At 41.1% G+C, this 24108-nt stretch overlaps 1 protein-coding gene across 2 annotated transcripts; it reads left to right on the top strand.

Moving 5' to 3' along the window:
• Positions 1-305: 305 nt before the first annotated feature.
• On the top strand, positions 306-16226 carry PABPC1 (poly(A) binding protein cytoplasmic 1). Of its 2 annotated transcripts, XM_015619160.1 has the most exons (15): positions 380-1026; positions 5501-5694; positions 5787-5902; positions 7708-7847; positions 9099-9193; positions 10699-10836; positions 10933-11028; positions 11440-11712; positions 11886-11979; positions 12146-12256; positions 13217-13371; positions 13817-13901; positions 14070-14200; positions 14485-14580; positions 15785-16226. In XM_015619160.1, the coding sequence occupies exons 1-14, from the start codon at positions 834-836 to the stop codon at positions 14575-14577; spliced, it is 1914 nt and encodes a 637-aa protein (XP_015474646.1). In that variant the 5' UTR covers positions 380-833; the 3' UTR covers positions 14578-14580; positions 15785-16226. The 2 variants fall into 2 exon arrangements, 1 of the variants encoding a protein (XP_015474646.1); XR_004496189.1 differs by lacking the exons at positions 9099-9193; positions 11886-11979; positions 12146-12256; ... (3 more) ...; positions 14485-14580; positions 15785-16226 and having other exon boundaries at positions 306-1026; positions 11440-11545.
• Positions 16227-24108: the final 7882 nt, after the last annotated feature.

The following is a 24108-nucleotide window of genomic DNA, read 5'->3' as shown; positions in this document are numbered from 1 at the left end:
GTCCGTTCGGCGCGCAGGCGCCCTTTCACCCGCCCGCCCTCCCCAACCGCGCACATGTGCGCGCCCTCCCGCGCGTGCGCCCTGCTGCCGAGCCGTCCCCACACTCTCACCGCCCCTCGTGACGCTTGGCGGGCGCAGGCGCACTCCCCGCGTGGCCGCCCCCCCGCCCCGCCCCGCCCTCGCGCATGCGCCGGAGCCGCCGCCCCGCGCCGGCTGCCGCGCGTGTCCCCACCCCCGCCCGCAGGTGCGCGTGCGCGATGCGCGCGGCGCCGTGCGTGGCGCGCGGCGCGGCGGGGGCGGGGGGGCGGGGCGGGTATATATAGAGCGCGGCCGGGGCGGCGGCCGCCCCCTTGTCCCCCGGCCGCCGTCGGAGCTGTGTGCGCAGTGCGTGTGCTCCGGACCATCCGGACACGCCGGCCCGGCCCCGCAGCACCATTTATTACTAAAAAAATACCTAAAAAAGCCAAAAAAAATCCAAAAATCTTAAAAAACCTTTTAAAAAAAATAATCCTCTTTCCTCATCCAACCTTCCCGACAACCTTTCTGCAAACGGCCGGTTTGATATAAAATAACCCGGTGAAGCGAAGTCCCCCGGACCCGGCGCAGCCGAGAGGAGACACACAGCGAGCCCGACCCCGCCGAGCGCAGCACCCGCCGCCACCAGCTCCACCCGGCCCGCACGGAGCGACCCGACCCCCGCCCGCCCATCCGCCGCACCCACCGCAGCCGTTGAGTCCGAGCGGCCCCGCGCCGTCTCCGCCGGCCCCGCTCGCACCGAACGCCGCGGCCTCCGCCTCGTCAGCGCCCCCCCCGCGCCGGGAGACGGCGGCAGGATGAACCCCAGCGCCCCCAGCTACCCCATGGCCTCGCTCTACGTGGGGGACCTGCACCCCGACGTGACCGAGGCCATGCTCTACGAGAAGTTCAGCCCCGCCGGGCCCATCCTCTCCATCCGCGTCTGCAGGGACATGATCACCCGCCGCTCGCTCGGATACGCCTATGTCAACTTCCAGCAACCCGCCGACGGTGAGTGCCGGGCCGCGGGCGCCGGCGGAGCCATGTTTGTCCCCTGCCCCCCGCCCCGGCCGCCGCCCCGCATCCATTTTGCCGCCCGGGACGGGGCGGACCCGGCGGGGAGCGGGGGGAAGTTGGCGGCGAGGCCGCCGCTCGCACGCGGCCCGGGCCGCCCGCGCCTCGTGGCGCCCGGAGAAGCCGGGGGGAGGCGCTTCCGCGGACCGAGAGCGGCCGCAGGGCCCCAGCCATGGGCTGGAGAGCGCCCGGGGGCCCGGCGGGGCTGCCCCGGCTCCCCGGGAGGGGATTGAGGATGAGTGTGCGCGCGGCTCTTCACGTCCGACTGAGATGAGGGGTAGCGTGAGGAAAACATCGCAGTCATTAGCACCTTTTAATAACCGCGCAGGAGCTGGGTGTGTGTGAGTGCGTGGTTAAGAGGCCCGGAGAAGGAAGTAGGACGCACTGGTGTGGCTGGGTAGTTTCACAGGCGTCCAGGCCGAAACGTTTGTTAAAACACCATGGCAGATCCGTCACGTGCAGGGAGGGCATGAAACTACTCGGGTCTCCTTGTGCTTCTTCCTCATGTAGCTGGAGCCCTAGCTGTGTTCTCATTCCTGTCTCTTCGCCGTAAATTCTCTGACATCGTTTTTCCCAAGTCGCGTTTTCATGAAACTTGTGTTTTCACGAAGTCTTGTTGCTTCTCTAAAGTTATATCGGTAAAGAAACTTTCTCTGTAGTGCTGGTCATGTTGGGAAACACAGTGTGATCTATTTGGAGGGTGTTTCATTAAAGGAACCGAATGCGACTGCTTCTAAGTTTTGTGGAGTCCAGTTAAAAGAAAAGAAGTAATTGCCCAGCTAGAAGATAACGTGATTTCAAGTAGAGTTAAGTAAGCAGTTTTCTATTATGATGATTTTATTTTCAAGCATATGAAAGTGAGATACTTAAATTACAAACTTTTCAAGCAATTAGGTTTAACTGGCTTTCAGAATTAGCTTTAGCATACAGCCATTATCACATCAGACTTTGGTGTACCGATGGTATCTGTATGTGAGTAGTAGAAGTTACTGTCTAATCTTGATAGACAGATACTCCACCTGTTATCAGCTCTCTCAGTTCAGAGAGCTTTTGATTTATTCAGCCATTCTTTAGGATGAGATGATTTGAATGCTTGTTTTGACATACTTTGTTTTCAAAAAAATAAGGGGTTAGCACAGGTCAGTACTGTGGTATAGTAATGTCAGGGCATAAGGTGAAGGTGATTCAAATACTGCTTCTCCTTAGTATTGCAGAGTTCCATAAGGGCTGACTTTATCATTGTCATTAGTTAAGCAGCCAGTGCATTTTGTGGCTTGTTTTGTAATTCGTTAAATGTGGGAACAAATAGCGCTTTTTCACGTGAGCAGTGCTTAATTCAGTTTTTGAATATGCCTCTTAGGTGCTGTTACTCCAAATGCTGTATTTTTCAGGCTTTGGGAGACACACGTTTTAACCTATAACTAGTCCAGTTCAGCTAAAAGTATTTCTTACCAAACCTGCATCTGGCACATATCTGGAAGTAGTTGTTTAAAATACACTTCAGTGGTGTTGCACAATTATACTTTTTCAAGATTTTCATAATTTTCATATTCTTGGCAAATACCTAGAAAGCATTTGCTTGGGGGTGTTTTATAGGTCATCACATCCATTTACAGAAACCTTGAAATAGGAGTTTTGAGGATGAATGGTTATTCTTAATATCATCCTACTTTTATTTTGATTCCAAACTAGATACCTTTTATTGGTCTAGCCAAATTTTTAGCTTTATCTTAGTCTATGCCTATTAAACAGCTAGTAACAATTACCTTGGGTTTTGAAAAATAGTTTTGAAGGTGTGCTTGACATCACCAGCTGTCTGTAAACGAGGGATCGAAAAGCCCTTCTAAAAACTAATTAGGCCTGATGACACATGTGTGAGTTATGCACACATTTCAGAGTTGTGACTTTTCTGAATTTGTGTCATAGTCTGGAGTAAAGCTCGAGCAATCTTGTTTAATCACTAAACTAGAAATATTCTTGAGTAATCTGAAACAGCATCAGAATCCTTTGGATTTTTAGAATAGTAATGTTTCCAGAGGTTTTTTATTTCATAGCTATTGCTGTTTACCTTTAACACAGGTTGGCATTAAGTGTATATTCTGAGTGATTTTGAAATTGTTTAAGTGGACTGTCCAGTTGCTCTCGACTAAAATGGGAGCTGGTGAGTCATTCAATGAGAGCTCCAGCAGAATCAGCAGAAGTACAGCCTGGGTAGGTGTGTCCATTGGTAACAAGTTCGCTGCTGAATGGGGCTGCCTCCTGCAACCGGCACAGCCTTTTATGACTGAAATATAATGAAAGTGAGCCAGTTTCACTCGTTGGGAATTGTAATGTGTGTAGCTTCTACCTGGTTGTAGATGAAGTTTATTAATGTTTTGAAAATCTACCGTGGAATTACAATGTGATGTTGATTAGGCAGAAAAACTTAAATTTCTTGTACTTCTGCTCAAAAGGAGAGACAAGGAGAGCTGCTGGTTTCCATGCTGTTCTCGTGGAAGAAATGGTGCTGGTCTAAGACACAGGCTCTCACAATTTGTTAAGAGTGGTAATGTTTGCAAAGGACCCATGGACCCACTTTCAGTCAGATGGTTGGGAAATGTGTTTAGGAACACACATTTTTGAGGAGTGTCAGGATTATTCTAGAAGCAATTAGCATGAATTAGAAAAGCCTCTTTTCTAGTAAAGGAAGCCCTGTTACTACTTCTGGAAATAATGAACTGTTTGTTGCTGGCACATCTATTGGTGCTGGCAGTAATGATTCTAATGACTTCCAGGGCAGTAGTGAAGTCTTAAAAGTTTCTACTGTGGCTAGTCTGATATCCACAGGTTTTTATTATTTTTTTCTCTTTAGCACTATCTAGGTTGCCTTTTCTCTCCTGCTTAATTTATATTAAAGTTTTTGAAAGCTTTATTAACTTACATAGAAGACTGGCATGTAATTTTTGTGGCTTCAGTTTAAGTAACTTGCTGAGTCGCTACTGTCAAGTGAATATGGTAATAGTATCAATAATTTTTTTCCCCTGAAAATGTTAGATGTCCATCTCTTTAATGCCTACAGATATCTTTCAGAGAATATAATCTTCAAATTTATTTCTAATTTGAAAATGTCACAAGAAAGGATATAGAACATGGTATATCAGCAGAATCCCAGGCTCACTGCAAATTGTCTTTGGCCATGACGTGCAACAATATAGCTCAAGACAAAAGTGGCACTTAAAAAATAAAAACATTAAATAGAGGTTTTCACAATGGGATTGGCCCTTGGTCCTCCCCCCAAAAAATTTAACTAACACTGTTGCTGTTTAAAAAACTAGTGATCTAAGCTGATTTCAGTCTTGTTAAGGTCATACTGTTCTGATACTTGCAAATTACAGTGAAGTGAGCTAGCACCCAGGGGTGTGACTTCAGGTATTTAGTGGAACTTTTTTCAGTGCTCTTCCAGACTTACAGGAACAGGGATGAAAAGGAGCTGCTATACTTGAGAACTATTGCTCTTTTGTGCTTAAATACACCAGTTGAGTTATAAGATCACAAACATACCTTGTGGCTTTGAAGAGTCATGTGAAAACTGAGCAAGTCTTGATACTTCCTCATCTAAATACACAAGATATTTTACATACAGGATTTGAAAAGTTAGTTATGGAGTTTTACTGGAAAAACTACTCCATTGGAGTAACAAAACCTGGTTTACATTACCCTGGTTTGCTCTTTTAATGTTTGCTCTTTCATTGAGCTCATATGTATTTCATTGTGAGCTTTTAAAATATATGTATCATTTCAGATTCTCTGAATTACTAAACCAAGTAAGTGCTAGCTTTGAATCCCTTTAAACTGTCTATTGCCCAGAATTTCATCACAGATCTTTTTGGTCACTGAGGAAGTTGTGTGGAATAGCTGCCTGAGTGAGGCTTGAACATCCACCTAGAAAAGAAATTTTGTCAGTTTAGGGTACTGACATTGTAGATGTTCTTATGTTAATATTTGCAAAAGGTCTCGTATAGACACAAGCAGTACCCCTAAAAGCATTTTTGTTGACACAATATACATCTGTGTGATATAGGAGAAGCCAACTGATTTTCACAAATGCTAAAACTTTGTAACAGCTGCCACTTGCTGCATTTTCTCCTGTCACCTTACCATCTTTTCATAGATTTAGTCTTACGGGCTGATGACATTTTTTGCAGCTTTCTCAGCTGGTTTGTGCTCCTTTCGAAGTGCAGCTTTTGCTGATGAGTTTTTTCTACTTCTTCCTTGCATACAACAAGAGTACACTGGAGGCTTGGGTTTGCAGCTTGGTGATGGTGCTGGACTTGAAATAGTAAAAATGTTACTAAGAATTGTACTTCAGCTGGTATTTGTGTGCTTATTAAGATAACTAGAGTTTTCTACTAATTCCATAATGTTTTTCCAGCTGAACGAGCTTTGGACACCATGAACTTTGATGTCATTAAAGGCAAACCAGTGCGCATCATGTGGTCTCAGCGCGATCCATCTCTACGCAAAAGTGGTGTAGGAAACATCTTCATCAAAAATTTGGACAAATCAATTGATAACAAAGCTTTGTATGACACATTTTCTGCTTTTGGGAACATCCTGTCTTGTAAGGTTAGTGGAAAATAAAAGGTATTGACTCACAAACTCCTCAATTTATGCTGGAAACATTCCATGAGTATTACAGCAAGGTTTTTCATTAATAGGTGGTGTGTGATGAAAATGGATCCAAGGGTTATGGATTTGTACATTTTGAGACACAAGAAGCTGCAGAAAGAGCTATTGAAAAAATGAATGGTATGCTGCTTAATGACCGCAAAGTGTAAGTACATAAATAAGTATTTAGGGATCAGCAAACTGAAATTCATTTTATGGCAGACAAAGATTTAAAACTTTACTTAGGAAAGGAGGGTTGTTCTAAATTTTTCTAATTTTAAGTTGAAGAGTTTTAGTGTTAGGGATTTTAAGAATTGTATCACCTGCCTATTCTAGAGGCAGCCTGAGTTCAAAAAGACAAATAATGGACTCCAGAGGAGAAAGTAATTTCATTAATTGTCTCACAAGCCAATATTGTAATAAGGATTTGGGATCTTCCTGGTTTTCTGATCTTACTGGTTTGAGATTAAATACAATCCATTGAGTATTCTGAATAATACTTCTTTATAAGAGTTGTGAGATAAGTGTGTTATCCATATTTTGGAGTTAGCTGAGAGTTACTTGGCACTAAAGAGTGGTCAGATTAGACTAATATTTTTGTATGAATGTCTGTTAATAGGCATATCTAGGGAGTAGAAAATAAAACTTAGAGAAGTGTACTGTTTTAAACATCACTGTTCGACATTGTAGGAAAAAAATGTTATTTGGCAACTTCTAAAATAATATTTAAGTTGGAGGAGTGAATGTGCCTCACAGCTATGCCTAAGGAATCGTTACTGTGTTTGGTATAATTGCAAAAGAACAGTTTTTTAAATACTTAGGAGGGTTTGGAAAAATGATGACAGAAATCTGCATCAGGTTACCATCATGGATTATTTTTACATGTAGAGATGGATAGATAAGACACATACAGGGAAAACACATTTTGAAACTCCAGTTTTCCTGGCTCTTCTGTTCTTGACTGATATATTGTGGATGTTTTTATTCAGCATCTGTTGTTATACAGCCTTAAATTAATAAACATGGTCAGTATGCATTTATAACAGCACAGGGGTAAATATGTTTTATATTGTGAGAGTTAATTTTGCTTTGAATTTCTATTCAGGCTAGTCTTTTAGAAATCAACTCAAACACTTTACTCACTATCTAAATCTGCAGAACACATTGCATTCCCATTCTTACTGTACTTGATTGCTATAAATAAGGTGAAATAATCAAAGTTTAAAAATTACTGAGGTACTGGATGCACCTGTATTGCATTTGCCAAATTTGTGACTTTAAAGTTAGAGCCTACAATAAAATTTGAAAGTAGGAATCTGCTACGGTCAGAAATCAGTGTCAGCCATGTACAGTCTGGTAGGGCTGCAGAATGTTATGTTCAGGTTCTGCTCTTTTCCTGCCAGTATAAACTAACCATTGGTGTTTCCAGCCAATTTGCAATGGTATTTGACTCAAGAGCAAGTTGAACTATTTATTTCACTATGCCAAAAAACAGTCTTGGATGCAGGTTGGAAAAGGTGTGTTGGGGAGTGAGGACAGTTAGTTAAAAATCCCTTGCTCAAAAACAGAGCAGTAACTGCTTTAAGGCTACCATATTTTTAGTGTGGCAGAGGGATTGAGCTGTTACCTAGAATTTCTGTTTAGCCTCTTTACTTAGTACTCTTTCCATTGTCAAGCTCCTGTTCTCAGAGGCTGTTTTATAAAAGTGAACAATCTCACCAATGGCTTGAAAGTATTTTCATGCCTTGTAACTTGTATTTTCATGGGATTAAACACTCTGATGTAACAAAGGACAATGGAATTGTTTTTCAGATTGAGTTTTATCATAAATATTTTATCTCAAGAATTTCATACCTATAAGTGAACAAGACTGATTAAGAATAAAATACAATGCCAGAGGATTAAAGTAAATTTTTAAACCTTGAGACACACTTGCATTAATCTGTATTACTCTGTTCTTCCTGCAACTAGATTTGTTGGAAGGTTTAAATCTCGCAAGGAACGTGAGGCAGAGCTTGGAGCCAGAGCAAAAGAATTCACCAATGTTTACATCAAAAATTTTGGAGAAGACATGGATGATGAGAGACTTAAGGAACTCTTTGGCAAGTTTGGTAATGTCTTAATGTTTATATAAACACAAGTGAACTTCAATTTACTACATGTCTCTTATCTGTACAGTTCCTTGAAATACAAGGAAACAGGGCTGCCTGATGTTGTTGGAAAAACGTAATAAAAGTTACTGAAAAATTGGTACAGAATTCTAGTTTCAGACCCAAAACTGCAGTAATATCTGAATTTTAAATGCACACAATTTCAGATTTAATCCTGCCATTAGAACTGTTTTCAGTAATCTCAAAATAGTGTGTCTATGCCTTTTACAATTTTTTAAAGTTGTAAATAGAAGTGTTCTCTGGTTTAGTACAGATTAATTTTATAAATGCACCTACAGGCTGTGTGACAAATGAATTTACTATTGCTTTTGTTGACCTGCAGACTTACCTCTGTTATTCAGTTGCATTGTGATGGTCGATGTAATACAAAATTATAAGGAACTATTCCAGCACCAAGCTATGAGATTCTGCCTTGATCCTCAGTTAACGCACAGGGCAAAATGATGGTGGATGTAGTAATGTAGATGATGTGTTACCATCAAAATAGGAAATGGAAAATCTCTTAATGCCATTACAGGTTCCCCACATTTTATTTTCAATCTCACTTATTTTATTTTTTTTTTCCCCCCCTGTATGCTTTTGCTGTTCTCCAGTGGATATTGTGTAAAGCAAGGGAAGTCTTGTATGAGAGATACCCTGTAGCAGCCTTAAATAGCATGTACAGGAAATTCCTTTCTGCACTTCAAGTATCTGTGGTTGAAACACTAGCAAATTTAGCTGCTACAGCTAAATTGGCTACTTCCAATTGAGTCTGTGAACTGCAATTTTTCGGAGGTTATGAAATTGCTGAACCAGGATGGCCTTTTTCACCAGGATAAATAGTGAAACGTATACCTAATTACAAGGCCTTCCTCTGGCTTTTTCAGTACCCACTTCAAAGGATGGAAACACTAATACTTTTCAACTGTCATAATTTTTAATGATAAGTTAATTTATTTTGTGGTGAAATTTTCTTTCACTTTGAAGGTGAATTTTGGTTGAAAATACAGTAGAAAAGAAATTCAACATGCTGGACTTCAGTCATAATGGCTGAAGTTCATCAGAGCAAATTAGTAATTTCATATTACTGGGTGACATTCACTTGATACTATTATTGGTGCAGGAGTCTTTTAAATATTACCTTCTAAAGTTGTTCAAAAGGTGACAAGAATACACTGTGTATGAAGCATAAGTATTTTGTTCTCTTTTTAGGTCCTGCTTTAAGTGTAAAAGTTATGACTGATGAGAGTGGAAAATCCAAAGGCTTTGGCTTCGTTAGTTTTGAAAGACACGAAGATGCCCAGAAAGTAAGCTTTTGGACTTAATTTTAGGAATCCTGTAACTGAGACCCAAATAATATGTTTCATTGAATGATTAAGTTTCTTTAATTGGTCAAGGCCACTGCAAAAAGAGATACCCCTAAATTACTTAGCGCAGTTTCTGTCATTTAGAATGTTTTCCTATGAAATGTCAGTTGGTCTGAGAAGCCTATTAAGTCAAGATACTCTGATACAGCTGGAACAAGTGTAGAAATGGGGAATCTTGAATACTTTAAAAACCTGTTGTAGTTGGGCTTAAAGTTCTTAATGATACTTGGACTTTCACATGCTGAGCAATATACAACATAGCAAATTACTACATCTCTGAATCTTTGGATCCAATTTGGTTGCACAAAATGTTTGTGCAAGGCAGAAAGAATTGTGTTTTCAAACTGTAGCTCTGCAAAGTCAGCAGGAACGCTATTAGTTTTATAAAGCATGTTTGGTATAACTGTGAGGAAATAGTTGTAGAGCCCGGTGGTGTTGCTTTTACTCTGAGGGGTAAGTTTGGAAGAAGGGTCCTTTTTATTCATGTATATGTCTATAACATGCCAGTATGCTGTATAACTTAATTCTTTGTCAACTGGTTGCTTTGATATGTCAGTTTACTGTGACAGTAGGGCCATAACATCAGGAAAAAATGCAGTACTGAACAAATCATGACAACAAAGTTTGCTTTTCAAAAAGCATTTTGGTGTTTTGTTGGTACTGCAAGTGAACAAGCAAGAGATTAGAACAAATCCTGTCACTTAACATCAACATTTTTTAGTCTTGTATACATTAATTGATGAATAGTTTCTTTACTGTAGTCAGAAGGACATGTTGGGTGTTTTAAATAACATAAAATTCCAGTATCTCTGTAAAAATGTCTAATGGCTTTGATCCTAAACATATACAATAAACTGGTGAGTTCTGGTTTTAAATTAATTATGTGCTAGAGTTTTTACATCTGAAGAGTTGTAACTCAAAACAGTATGAAGGGAAAAAGTTCACATTTTCATACTTTAAAGTATTTCATTAATGAAAGACTAAAAGTGACAAAATAACTCTGTATGTCATCTGTAGCTTGACGCTCTAGTATAGAAAGATCTGATAGGTACTGTGGTTTCAGGTGTTACTTTTAAAGATGGGACTAGATGGATTAAAGCCTTTCGACTTTATTTGCTTATTTTTTCCCTGCCATTAGTAAGATAAGGCTGGAGAAATAGTTCTTGCAACTTGGGTTTTTTTCCTCCAGCTTCATATATAAAAAAAGTGGTTTGTATCCCTTGTGACTTGTCTTCAAGACAAACATACTGGGAAGCAGTTTCCATGTTTCCACAAGTGGGGAAGTCTTGTGGTATTTTGTTTCAATTAGTGGTATTTTAAGATGGATTCTCTTTTTCTGGAATCCTTATGTAGATAGGATTCTTATGTTTTTATATTTGAAATGCATTTTTTTTGTGTGTCTGAAAAATGCTGGAGCACTGCTAACTTGTTGTTTGTTAATGAAGGCTGTAGATGAGATGAATGGGAAAGAGCTCAATGGAAAACAAATCTATGTTGGCCGGGCTCAGAAAAAGGTGGAAAGACAGACGGAGCTGAAGCGCAAGTTTGAACAAATGAAGCAGGACAGGATCACCAGATACCAGGTTCAGTTTTAAATCAAGAGGGCTAACTGTATTATATGATATTTTGAGATTTACACAGAACGCTTGCTTTTAAAAATAACTTGCGTGTTTTCTTAGGGTGTAAACCTTTATGTGAAAAATCTTGATGATGGGATCGATGATGAGCGTCTCCGAAAAGAGTTCTCTCCATTTGGTACAATCACTAGTGCAAAGGTAAAGTTCATAGATTGTGTTCATGTTTTTTGAAAATGTGTAGTGATCTATAACCAAAGAAAAGTTAATTTCATTCAGTAACAGATGTGACCCACTGTGTAAATGCGGGTGTCAGCTTTCTTGATTATTGTACATGTCAGGTTAAACACAGTATGATCATCCTTTCTTGAAATAAATTAAGTAGTAAGACTAGTGTAAGAAAAATTACATCTTTCCAGTGCAATATTGTGCTCATTGTTATTTCAGTGAGATTTTAATCTCCATTCAGGTGACAGTGAACTGTTAATTACACACTAATATTCATTTTTAAGTTGTGGTGTCACTTCTAATAAGCTGGAACAAGAAACTCATGCAAGTTGAGTAGGTATATTACAGAACATTTAGTTTTAAAACTAAATTTTGTGCTGACAGGTGATGATGGAAGGTGGCCGCAGCAAAGGATTTGGATTTGTGTGCTTTTCGTCACCAGAAGAAGCCACCAAAGCAGTCACAGAAATGAATGGTAGAATTGTGGCTACTAAACCATTATATGTAGCTCTAGCCCAGCGTAAAGAGGAGCGCCAAGCTCATCTCACCAACCAGTACATGCAGAGGATGGCAAGTGTAAGAGCAGTACCTAATCCTGTAATCAACCCCTACCAGCCAGCACCTCCTTCAGGATACTTCATGGCAGCTATTCCTCAGGTAAGTGTAGAGATGAATAACTGCGTATAAGGTCTGCTTAGATTTAACTGTAAATGTAACTGTTAGCATGTGTCAATGATTTCAGCATTTTAATCTCATGGTGGGAGTGTGCTGGGCTGTTCAGCATGCCCATCACAGACAACAAAGTTAAGTGATGTTGTTGTGTTTGGCAGACTCAGAACCGTGCTGCGTACTATCCTACTAATCAGCTTGCTCAACTTGCTAGACCTAGTCCTCGCTGGACTGCTCAGGGTGCCAGACCTCATCGTAAGTCATGTTTTTACCTCTGTCCAGTGATTGCTGTAAACGCTGTAGCATTTACCTTTGTACTCTCAAATACTTTTTCATGGCATTGCCCTATCAGTCTTCTGTTTGTCATGTTGTCACCACTCAGTGTTTCAGCATGTAACAGTATCTTTTTTCTAAACCATAGCATTCCAAAACATGCCTGGTGCTATCCGCCCAGCAGCACCCAGACCACCTTTCAGTACCATGAGACCAGCTTCTTCCCAAGTTCCACGAGTCATGTCAACACAGCGTGTGGGTGAGTTTGATTTATGCCAACTTTAAGTGTTAGACTTCTGTTTCAATTTTGATGGTTTAGCATGATCTTGAAAAATAAAGATTGGTAAGTTTAATATCACAAGTGATATTCCTAATGTAATACCATTTTCTAGTATTTACTTTAAATGCTGTCCCAGCAAAGACTTCAGCTGTGATCCCATCTCTTCAGGATGAAGTACTTTTGTGTGTGCTTCAGTAATACTGGATGATGGCTTCTGTCATTTCTAAACATAGTTGCAGCAATTGTAATAATAGGTTGCATGTAGAAATACTGAGATGATACAATTCTAGGTCTTAATTTGTTATATTTCACATATACATATTTTATTGTTGTGAGACAGTATCATGAATGCAAAATCTGCACATCACTGAATGAACCAGGATTGACTGTATTCATTGAGTGGTTTGGGTTGGAAGGACCCTTAAAGCTCATGTAGTTGAACCCCCTGCCAGAGGCAGGGAACCCTCCACTAGACCAGGGTACTCAGAGCCCTATCCAGGCTGGTCTCTAACATCTCCAGGGATAGGGAGTCCACAACCTCTCCGAAGGCATAATTCTCCCAGAATGTATCAGGCAGCCATCTACTTCCTAAAAGTATCTTTTTTAGAATGACTGATGTAATGTGCTTAGGAAAGCAGATGTCCTTTAGCTTATAATGAAATCATATTAATACTCAAAAAAAGTGGATTTTTTATCATGGATCTTTTTTTCAATGGCATGTAAAAAGGGCAATTCATGAATGAAGTGACTGGAAAGTAGCATCCAGTAAATTTCAAGGTTTGAAACTTTGTATGTGACCAGTGATGTGACACTTGATAAAACTACTAAGATGAATCTATAACACAATACCTAAATTAGGTGTTTGGTTCAAGTTGATTTGTTGGGCAAAATAATTATAATAATAATTATTCACATCTGGAATTATTACTATTTTTTCAGCTAATACATCAACACAAACGATGGGTCCACGTCCTGCAGCAGCAGCTACTGCGGCCACTCCTGCCGTGCGCACAGTACCACAGTACAAATACGCTGCGGGTGTTCGCAATCCTCAGCAGCACCTCAACACGCAGCCACAGGTTGCTATGCAGCAGGTATGTGATCTGGGGAACTGCTCTGTGCTTTTATTGATGTTCTTTCTGTGCTTTTACTGATGTTCTTTCCAAAGGAAGGTAGTGAGGGTGATGGGAGGGAAATTCAGGCTCTGCATCATGGCAGTAGAGTAAAAGCACTAGAGAGTTAAGTATATTTGAAGTTCACCTGGGACAGGATATGATCCCATGCTGCATCATACTTTCCAGTTCCCTCATACCTTAGCCTAAATTCTTGTGCTTGCTCCTCTGTTTCTAATATTCCTCAGCATCATCACTCAGCTCTAACCAGTAGTATTTGATTAAATAGACATAGTTGTTAATTTCTTTGATGTTTCTGACACTGTAGGCATTGTGTATGCTGAGTTGTGAAATATTGGGTGTTTTAAGCTGCACCTAATTATGAGCCAGGGTTTAATTTTAAAATGTTATTAAAATTAATTTGCAGCCTGCTGTCCATGTGCAAGGTCAGGAACCCTTGACTGCTTCCATGTTGGCTTCTGCCCCTCCACAAGAACAAAAGCAGATGTTAGGTATGTACATGATACCTTTCTCTATGTATTGTAGCAAAAGGACAGTTAAAAGTACACTTTTTCAATCTTAACATGCAGAGTAAATGGTTTTAGCAGTAGAACAAGTTGGTTTCCCTTATCCCTTCAATTTAAGCTGGATTTGTCCCTACTTAACTTTTTTCTCTCTAGGTGAACGTCTATTCCCCCTTATTCAAAGCATGCACCCTACTCTGGCGGGTAAGATCACTGGTATGTTGTTGGAGATTGACAACTCTGAACTCCTCCACATGCTCGAGTCTCCTGAGTCTCTTCGTTCGAAGGTAGGTGGACTTTTGCCTTGTACTGCTTCCATAGGTGGTTAAGTCTACGCTGATCTAACAGCTGTTCATGCTGGCACAGTGGAGTAACAGCAGTGCAGCAGTGGCTCAGGGCAAGAGTATCGTCTTCCAGAGGGTGACACTGACTTACATGGATGAACTGGAATTGTAATGTTCTCCTTTATCTTTTCAACAATGCAGGCATTGTTTATATGTGTGATTTCCACTGTATTATTAACTTAAACTGCTATGCTTCCCTTCATTTATTTCTCATTTGTACATAACAGGTTGATGAAGCTGTAGCCGTACTACAAGCCCACCAAGCTAAAGAGGCTGCTCAAAAGGCAGTTAATAATCCCACTGGGGTTCCAAGTGTTTAATAGGTGAGTTTGGCCACTGTAGTTCCATAGGTTGACTGAAGCAAGTCTTTGGTCCATGGCCTTGTAAGCAGCGTGTGTCCAGGCTCTGTGTCATGTGCAGCCAGAGGAAGTAGCAGCTATGGTAAACAAACTTCTGTGCTCAGTTGGTTAGCAAAAACTACTGATGTGTCATTATTTCTAACAACACATTTATCTTGAATTAGTTCTAGGCATGTGTGCAAAAACAGGCAGTTCTACCAAATGCTACTGTTGAGAACAACTTGTGGAATTGAAATAAGCTTGAAACAACCCCCTTTTTCCTTAGGAATTAAAGAGCTTGTTTACACTGTAATTTGTATATAGTTACCAAATTCTAAAATTGTACAGTAAGTGAAAACTAAACTACATATTGTCTTGACTTCACATTTGGGTGAATTTAATGTCAGTTAAAATAGTGATCTTTCTTCATTGCCTTCTGTGGGGCTGATATCTTAATTGTGCATGACAGCGGCAAATGGTCTTACCTTAACAATTTTGACAGGGAAAAAGTGTGAAGTTGAGGATAAAAAGGAATCTATTATCTCTTTTGTCTAGTTAGGTTTTGCCTGCAAATGTGCTTTCTGCATTTGTAGCTGTAATTTGAAGGTGCCTGCTTTAACATTTGATCACATAAAATTTTTCCTTTTTTCTTGATATTTTAATTTCTGTAATTTTCCTTTCAGAGGCAGAATTTGAGTAATTATTTTTAACATTTCTGTTTTAATACTTATTTTTTGCTAGTGACACTTTGACTACAGAGATAAGTGCTGAATAGGTTGTTTCTCCTAAACTAAGGCACCCATACTTTGAGACCATTACTCTGTTTTAGCAACTGGAAATTGAAAATACTGCTAGGGTAGTTATTTGATGAGCCTCAGTCTGCTGGCCTCAAGAGCAGAGGTGACCTGCACTCAATCACAGTAACACTGTGCTTAAAGTGGAGCTGTATGAGGGACTCTCCAGTTCTAGAGTCAGTCTTGTCTTGCCAAGGATCACAGACTTCTGAGTATTTTTGTGTCCCTAAAAAGAGAGAGGACTTCTGATATTCTGTTTCTAAAGAACTTTGGTATCATTTAAACTCAGTGAAAGCCCGGAGTGCTGCATGGTGTACAGTAATAGTAAACAAGTCAGAAAACAAACAAGGTGCTGCATTTGTTTTAAAACATAACACCATTGTCTTTCTTTGCAGAACTATCCGGGACTACAATCTAGAACTTCGCTTCACCGAAGAAAAAAAAAATCTAAACATGGAAAAACTATTAAATATTGAGAAAAACATTGCAAAATATAAAATAAATAAAAAAAGGAAAGGAAACTTTGAAGCTTACGTACAGAGCAACGCCGGGGCTAGCAAAACAAATGCTAGCCCTAGATTACTTATTGATTTAAAATTTAAAAAAAAATAGTAAAATAAAAAATACAAATTAATGTTTTATAAACCCAGGGGAAAAGAATTTTCAGCACAGTACAAAAATTTAAAGCATTCCTTTCTTTAATTTTGTAATTCTTTACTGTGGAAAAGCTCAGATTATCACCACTGTTTTAGTTGACAGTGAGAATTGATAGCTGAGCAAAGAAACATAATTTGGATTATAAAATTCTTGGTTTAATAAAAATTCCTTAAACACTGACTTACTTGTGATGGTTTCTTTTGTACAGTCTACTTTTCATAAGCTTGTCACCCAGAATGCCAAGTTAGAATCCCGTTCTATAGTATGTTTTAGTGGATTGTGGCAAATATAAGCCTACACCTGTAGACTGTCTTCTAAATAACAGAAGTGAAGGGAGGGGGAAAGTGTTTGGGTTTTTCTTAACAAATTGCTGCTTGACCTGTCTCTGGTCTAGTGCACAATAGCACAGGAATAATTCTGTGTTCACTCAGGGCTGATGGGGTCATCAGGTCAGTTTGTGTCCCTAAAGGGGGTTTGCAGTGAAATGGCCAATGACACTAAAGTGGGAAGAGGGAACACTAACACGTGAGCTATTTCATTTGCTACAGAACTGTACTGAGACTGGGAGTTTTACTTAAATGTGTAACCAACCTAAGTGTTAAATGCATGAACAAGAGTAAAAGGGCTTTTGTTGTAAAACAAACTTCCACTGTGTGAGTTAGCAGATACTCTGAAGTTTGTCCATCCACAGATGTGTTATCCTACAGTTGCTGCCTTGCTTTTTTGTTTTCTCCTTTCTACAGACCTATGGAATAAAAAGGGGTATTTTCTACCCAGTTTAGCCCATAATTGGCTGTATAAGTTGCTTTTTCAAAATTGATAATGCAAAGGGAGAAATGAAGAAGTGAAAATGGCATGCACTGCTGTTACAAAGAAGAGGGTAAAACCTGTCAGGCTGGGCTGGGGAAGAGGCACAAAGATCTGTTGGTCATGGAGGAAGATGTGAGAGGTAACCACTGCAATCTCTGGGTTTCAGCTGCTATATGTAAAGAATACAGATTCTATGGAATTCACAAATGCCAGTGTTCTCTGATCTGTTGCAGTCAAAGCCCTTCAGTATGGTTTCTGAAGTCCCCCAAAATACAGTTCAGGAGCCCCCTTATTTTTCCTCTCTTGCAAAGGGGAAAATCTTCAGGTTTCCTCTTAAAGAATTTGAGAAATAAGCCTAACATAATAAGGTGAAAGTGATGTGGTGTAAATGGAATCTAACTAAAATCCTTTGCTGTGAACACATTAGTTTAAACTTGTGTAATGCTTACACTCAGTCCTGTCCTGATGGCAGCAGACTGGGATAGCCTTTAATTTGTGGTCTTGCTGAGGTGTGTGACTAGAATTAAGAATATTTGAAATTGCAAGGTAAATCCTACAAAAGAGGCAGTTCAAGTGAGATATGTATATGTTAAGAGGCTGAATGTATAACCTTCATTTTATGTAATGTCAACTATAAAAACATTTAAACTTTGGAGACTGTTTTAATGACCTAAAAATATTTAGTGCCATAATAGGAATGCTGAAGAATCTGATGATATTAAAGATTTAATGGAAGGTCTAAAGGCTATTACAAAAACCTATTTTCAGGATTCTCAGGGTACTCACAGGAAAGTAAGAGGCCACTTCTCACTTCTCCTTGTTTTCCTAGATAGGTTGTGTGTTCTGTGAGTCTGCTGGAGTTAACCAAACTAATTTTTTGTTTTATAAGAATGAGCAAGTTACTTAATGTCTTGCCAATGGGGAAACTGAAAAAGGAGAACAGGAAGTCTTCCCATTTGTACAGGACTCCTGTAGGTGTCATGCACTAGCATTTGTACCAGCATGAAATACTGGGTAACTTCTGTGATGGAAGGGAACAGTGAGGCAATTCTGCTGAGGTGATCATGGCAGCCTAAGAAAACAAAGCTGTGGATTGATTTGGTTTATTTCTTCACAGTCTTGATTACATGGTAATTCCCTGCTGTATACCACAGATGCTTATTCAATAAATGTCTTCTATTTTATGTCTAAATCTTAAAGATAGCAAATAAGGCATTTATTAGTGCCTCTACCAGTGCATCTTTGGAGCACTACTGTAAAACAATGTAGCATGCATAAAAATATTTTTTTTCAATAGTGGAGAACTGGACCTTTGAATTAATCGGCAGCCTGACTGGCAGGCACTTCTGCTGCCACACGTTCTCTCTGTTATGTGTCTCAGAGTCTTACACTGATCCTCTGCACACTGCAGCCAGTCAGTGCTAAGCTGATTTTGCTGGAACCTCTGGCATTTCATTGCTTCAGTCTTCTGTGTCTTCCATCCTAACCACAGCAAACACTTCAGAATTTAGCAGCAGCCAAAAGCCTGCCTGTGAAATTGGTGGTGATTTGAATGAATGAACGAATGAATGGTATTGTATTTGCCATCACTTTCCCAAGCAGGACATGGCTTTATGAGCAACTAAATCAAAGGTTTGGTGCAGAGGTAATCTGGATTGTGTGCATTCTCTTTGCTGCTCTGCTGAAGTCTAGGGAATTCTGAGTTCACTGGGTCCAGGGGAGGAGGGGGTAAGGTGGTGGAAATAAAGATGTTCTAGAGTCTGACAGTGTCTTATGCCAGTTTGTGCCAATTAGGTGTCTACCCTTGAACAATCCTTGCATCTTGAGTGTCCTTGGTAACATTCTAATGATTGTGATGGACAGCTGGATGTTCAAAGGTGGCCACTTAACATTTTGAGTTAGGAGTCTTGGGAAAAAGATTTCCTGAAATCTACATCTGGTAGACATATTTGTGCTTGGGATAACTGAAATAAAAAAAGAAAAAGGTCCAAAACAAGAAGTATTTGTATTTCTTTTCAATAGGTTTGGGAGTTGTGATCCAAACTAATATACTAGAGAAGAGCCACAGTCCTTGGGACCACAATTCTCCCTAGATTTTCATAGTTATATGTGAGTCCATGTGGTGTGACTACCTCACTGAAGAAAGCTTTTAGTCTCACTTTTTTTCTATGGGACGTGGTCAATGAGAAAGAGTAGATGTATGGAAATGAAAACACAGCTGGCAGGGTTACAAATCCTTAGGATATTGCATTTGAAGTGAATACAAATTTAAAACATTTCCACCTACACTGAGAACACAAGGTGTGCATGTAGTTACAACTTGGACAACAAGAACTATGGAAAAATATTTTCAAAAATATAATTTGAAATTTAGATTTCTCACTTGTATTGGGATTGAAAGTAATCATTAAGAAAAAAAAAAGAATTGATAAGCTAGGCCAACATAATGGCCCTTTTGTACATTAAGTACTAAGAGCAGTACATCTGCCAAGTGGTCTCCTATTTCCCATGTCACCTGCTAAGGAAACATCCCTAATCCTGTCATGTACCAATTGGCTATAGCTGGCCAGACATCTGTACTTTTTTATAGCTCTGAGCATGTTCTAAAATATACCATGTGATATCTATGCATTCAAAAACCAAAAATGATGCCCTAGACAGGCTAAATAGCTGTGTCACATTTCAGTAACTGGGACCTTGGGTTACATGTGTTCTAGGTTAAACCTGATATAACATAAAACAGGGGTTACTCTTCAAAAAGTAAGCCCCAAGCATATTATGTTGTCACATCTTTAAGTGGAAGCTTACTTAATCCTGTCTCTTACCACTGTTGGAGATTTGCCACCTGTGGCAAATTTCTAACACCAAAGATTAAACTGTAAATAAGCCACCTACTTCCCCCCGCCCCTTTGTCCTAGGGTGGGACAAAGGCAGAGACTATGGGTTGGGATAACAATTTATTGAAAGCAACAAGCAATGGAATAAGAAACACACAGTAACAGCAGCAATATTAGTAACAAAAGTATATAAAAAAAAAGATGCTTTACCCACAAAAAGATGTTTACCACCTCAACTTAGTTCCACATGGCCCTGGAACAGCACGATAGTGGCCAAGATGGTGGTTGTTCTCTTGCTGCCAGCTCCCTCCTGTCCCAACTCTGCTCAGCTCCTTTCAGTTCAGCTTGGCTCAGCTTCCTCCAGCTCAGCTGGACTGGGGCTCACCCCCACTCCTCAGTTCCCCAGCACTGTCCTTCAGCACCATATGGATTCTGTGTTCTGATGCTTTTTCTTTAGCACCATGTCCTGTAGCTGTGTCTCAGAGAAAAAAGGGGGAGATGGCAGAGGACGGGGTCCTCAGGGCTGATGCTGACAGCCTTCCCACTGGGGAGAGGGAGGCAAAAATGGTGCACTCGTTGGAAATTTTACAACTTTTAAATTTTTTTTATGTAGCTTTAGGGGAGTGTTCACCTTTGCCTCAGGGAAAGGAGAATTGAAGTTTCTCTTCAAAAGGCTGTTCATCAATGCTAGGTGAGGTGAGGCTTGATGAGTTTAACATCTACTGTTTGGGAGTGGCCACAAGATACACAGGAGATAAATATAAACAAACATCACCCTGTGGTGTGGTCAGAGATACTTGGTTTGGGAAAAGATTGGTAAGAGAATCACAGAATGAGGACCATCATTCTATTAGCATCAAAGGCAACGGGATCAATAACCTATAGGAGATTGAATGTTAAGAATTGTGTAATTTGGGCCCAATGAATGAGAATTTCTTTGGGGTTTTATGTATAAATATGTGAAAGGTCTGGTAGAGAACTAAGTATGTGTGGATGAAATTATTTCTATTGCACATCCAGGCCAAAATAACATCCTGGCCAGAATAACCTAATGCTAAGTCTCTAACACTGAAAATATGTTGTTGGAGAGTTTGTTTTCCCTGCACTTGTGGTGACACTCACCTTTGCTTCCCCCCAAAACTGTGTCCCCAGAAATGACGTGGGTGGTATAGAACAGCAACAGAGCCACACCATGTCCCCACCCTGCAACCAGGACACCACCAAAATTAGTTGTTCCTCCTCCTTTAGTTTTCAGGAACCAAATTTAGGCAAATGAGAAGAGACCAGCAACCTAGAATGACAACAGTAGAAAACTCCTGTGACCAGGAGTGTAGATCTTTCCTCTGTCTTCCTATACCTCACATTTTCCCATTAAACTCATTCTGCAGGTGCTTAACCTCCCAGGTTACAAAAGTGGATATATGGATTGGCAAAATGTCTTGGGATACAAACAAGGATGCACACAGCAACCTTGCTCAGGAGTGGAAGAAAAGCTGTTCCAGGGCTCCTCAGGGTGTGCAGAGCCTCATCTCCCAGATACACCAGGTAACTGTGACAGCAAGGCTACAAAGTTGGCTTTGTAAGATGATTGTTGTGGGGTGCTCCTGAAATCTCCAGACTGGTTACATTTGGCTGCACAGATGAAAAATAAAAACAAACCAAGTTCTCAAGCACGTTATATAATTTTATTTTACTTACTCTTCTCCATTTCATTCACAATGCCCACAGTTAATCCTGTTTCCTGAAAAATATGCGTAAGCCTTATTTTATTGGGAAGGGGTTTCCCCAGGTCATCCAGTCAACTACAGCCTTTGCAAAGCAATTTTCTTCCTCTGAAAAAGGGTCTTTTGGTGAGGCCAGCATAATATGCTCACTTCAGGCCCTCAGTTGCAGGGCAGGCATTGCAGTGGCATCATTTCCCTGTTAATGAGCACATTCCACATCTCCAGCAGTGTTACTTCTATAAGTCTACAAGGAGTTCCACATGAAATGACCCAGTCCTGCAGTGCCTTTCCCTCAAGGGTACCAGAAACACGAGAAAGAAAACAGCAAGAATAAATCACCCTTCTTGTTTAGGAATTAGCGATAAACTAAAGTCCCAGGCCAGAGATAGATGCACCATTTTACTACACTTGACCTTCAGTGAGGCACTTTGTGAGAAAAGGATTTAGTTTTCCTACGAACCTGCTGTATACACCTTTCAGCAGATGGTCACTAGTTCATGTTCCTTGAGAAATAGTGAATTACTATTTCTTCATAATGAATTACCACGTTGAAGGCTCCTTCTTCGAGCTATTCTGCACTCCCGCCCTGCCCAGCCCCAGCTCTTCAGTGCCGGTGTCGCCCCGCAGGCCCGATCTGAGGGCGCGGTCTGAGGGCGAGGTCTGAGGGCGAGGTCTGAGGGGGGCCCGGTCTGAGGGCGAGGTCTGAGGGCGAGGTCTGAGGGCGAGGTCTGAGGGGGGCCCGGTCTGAGGGCGAGGTCTGAGGGCGAGGTCTGAGGGCGAGGTCTGAGGGGAGCCCGGTCTGAGGGAGCGGTCTAAGGGGGGCCCGGTGTGAGGGTGCGGTGTGAGGGTGGCCCGGTCTGAGGGCAAGGTGGTGCTACAGGGCCCCAGCGGGACCTGTGTGTACAAAAGGGCTCCTGCTCCACAGGGCACGGCCGCAGCTCTGAGCCACAGCTCTGAGCAGGTGAGGGTGAGCTTGGTGCCACCCCCGGCCCTGCCCTCACACCTGGCCCTCACACCTGCCTGAACTTCCTGGTGCTGTCCTGTCGGAGGGGCAGAGTGCTGCTTGTGCAGCACATGTTTGCACACGTTTGCTGGTGAAATCCAGCAGCCACTGAGAGGCAAATCCAAAAAAAAAGCCAAGGCTTGTGGCAGAAGTGTGTGGTAAGCTGGCTAAATGGCAAACAATGGCCAAGCAGAAGCAACTGTCAGCTCCAAGTCCCTCTTTTCCTTGGCCTCTGGGAGAGAGGTGAAGCTGCTCAATTTTGGTCATTAATCCCATGAACAACGCTAGAAAGTTTATGGAGATCAGGCCAGGCAAATTGCAGAGCTGAATGCAAGATTTTTTTTTTGACTGGGGATTAATCAAGTGTTGGATCTTGAATTGCCTACGTCAATACCTCCGAAGTGACCCCTTCCACACAGAGTTACAAAACAGCTGGAACACAGGCTTGAAGTACTCCAAGGAATAGCGAGCCTCAGGGAATAATGTATAGCCCCAGGCAACAGAAGTGGATTATTTCAGGGTGAATCTGCAAGTTTATCTCTACTTTTGCTTTGTTCCTTATTGAGTTCCCTCTGTCCTTTTGGTCTCTATCAATTCCTCTGTATTTCTTAGGAAAGTGAAGGGGGAGCATGTGATGCTGAGTTTTCTGTGAAAGCAGTGTCTGTCAGCCTTCTCTTTGCTAGTTTTCTCTTTGCTCTCTGGCTGGCCTTTGCCAGTCCTTGGCTTCAAGCAAAATCTCTTCTGGCTTCTCTGTGAGTCTGGGTGCACACTGTTTTCTAAGCAGCATACTTTTACCTCACCAGCTCTATTTTAGGGCCCTTTTTGGTGAACTGTTATGCTGGTGGGTTAGGTAGGTGCTTCTCTTGGCAACTTGCTGTGCTCTCAGTTGCAGTGATAGGACCACTCTGAAGTAGTTTTTAAGCCAGTAAACCTGGATGGATATCAATCCATCTCTCCCAACTCGGTGTGACTCCACAGCCAGCTGGAGAAGCACAGCTGAAAGGTAGATGAGTCACAGCAGGGCTGCCATGAGAAGCAATGTTTGCTGAGGTGTGCCCTTGGAGCTGCAGTTCTGCGATTCTGTTCGCTGTGGGACCTCTCACAGTAGTATTTTGCTTTGGTTAATGGAGCATTTTGGATAACCTATCTGAACTAATAAATCAGCTTATGCATTTGCTTCCATTTTTAAAAGGCCTACTGTTTCTTGCTCAACAGGTTTTAACATCATTAGTGCCCTCAGCAAAATTGTTCCCTTCTCTGCATCCCTGGTAACTGAGAGTTTGCCTCCTGCTGGTCTTCAGAACTTGTTGGCTGATTTTTGTTTTCAGTTCCTTCCTTCCTGCTGTTGGTAGCACTTGGTCTTGAAGTTTACAACTGCCATCTCTTAATTGCCTTCCCTAATCTTCTGTGAGGTTGCTTGTCTAAAATTATTATATCCTGTTCTGTTTATCTTGCTTGAAATACTTTTTAATGTAGAAAAATGTACATGTATGAGAAGTCTTACTCCAGGATAAAGGAATTCTCACCACATGTGACCAGATCACATATCATGGCCACAGTGTCCCACAGATGCAAAAATTCCGTGATGCAAATAATATAAATTAGAAATAAAATTCCTTCATAGACTGATTGCTACCTTGAGGGTATTTCTTGAGTACTATGGAGGGTCTGTCTCTGTCATCTGTTGG

Source organism: Parus major, chromosome 2 (genome assembly GCF_001522545.3).
Source record: "Parus major isolate Abel chromosome 2, Parus_major1.1, whole genome shotgun sequence".
Lineage (NCBI taxonomy): Eukaryota > Metazoa > Chordata > Aves > Passeriformes > Paridae > Parus > Parus major.
The sequence above is the reverse complement of the archived record's forward strand: the minus strand, read 5'-3'. Positions and strand labels throughout refer to the sequence as shown.

Excerpts from the sequence above, each read along its gene's own strand:
- PABPC1 (XM_015619160.1), top strand. The coding sequence starts at position 834 with ATGAACCCCAGCGCCCCCAGCTACCCCATGGCCTCGCTCTACGTGGGG. Across the intron at positions 5,695-5,786 it reads GGAACATCCTGTCTTGTAAG|GTGGTGTGTGATGAAAATGG; the intron begins GTTAGTGGAAAA and ends TTTCATTAATAG. Across the intron at positions 13,372-13,816 it reads CACAGGTTGCTATGCAGCAG|CCTGCTGTCCATGTGCAAGG; the intron begins GTATGTGATCTG and ends ATTAATTTGCAG.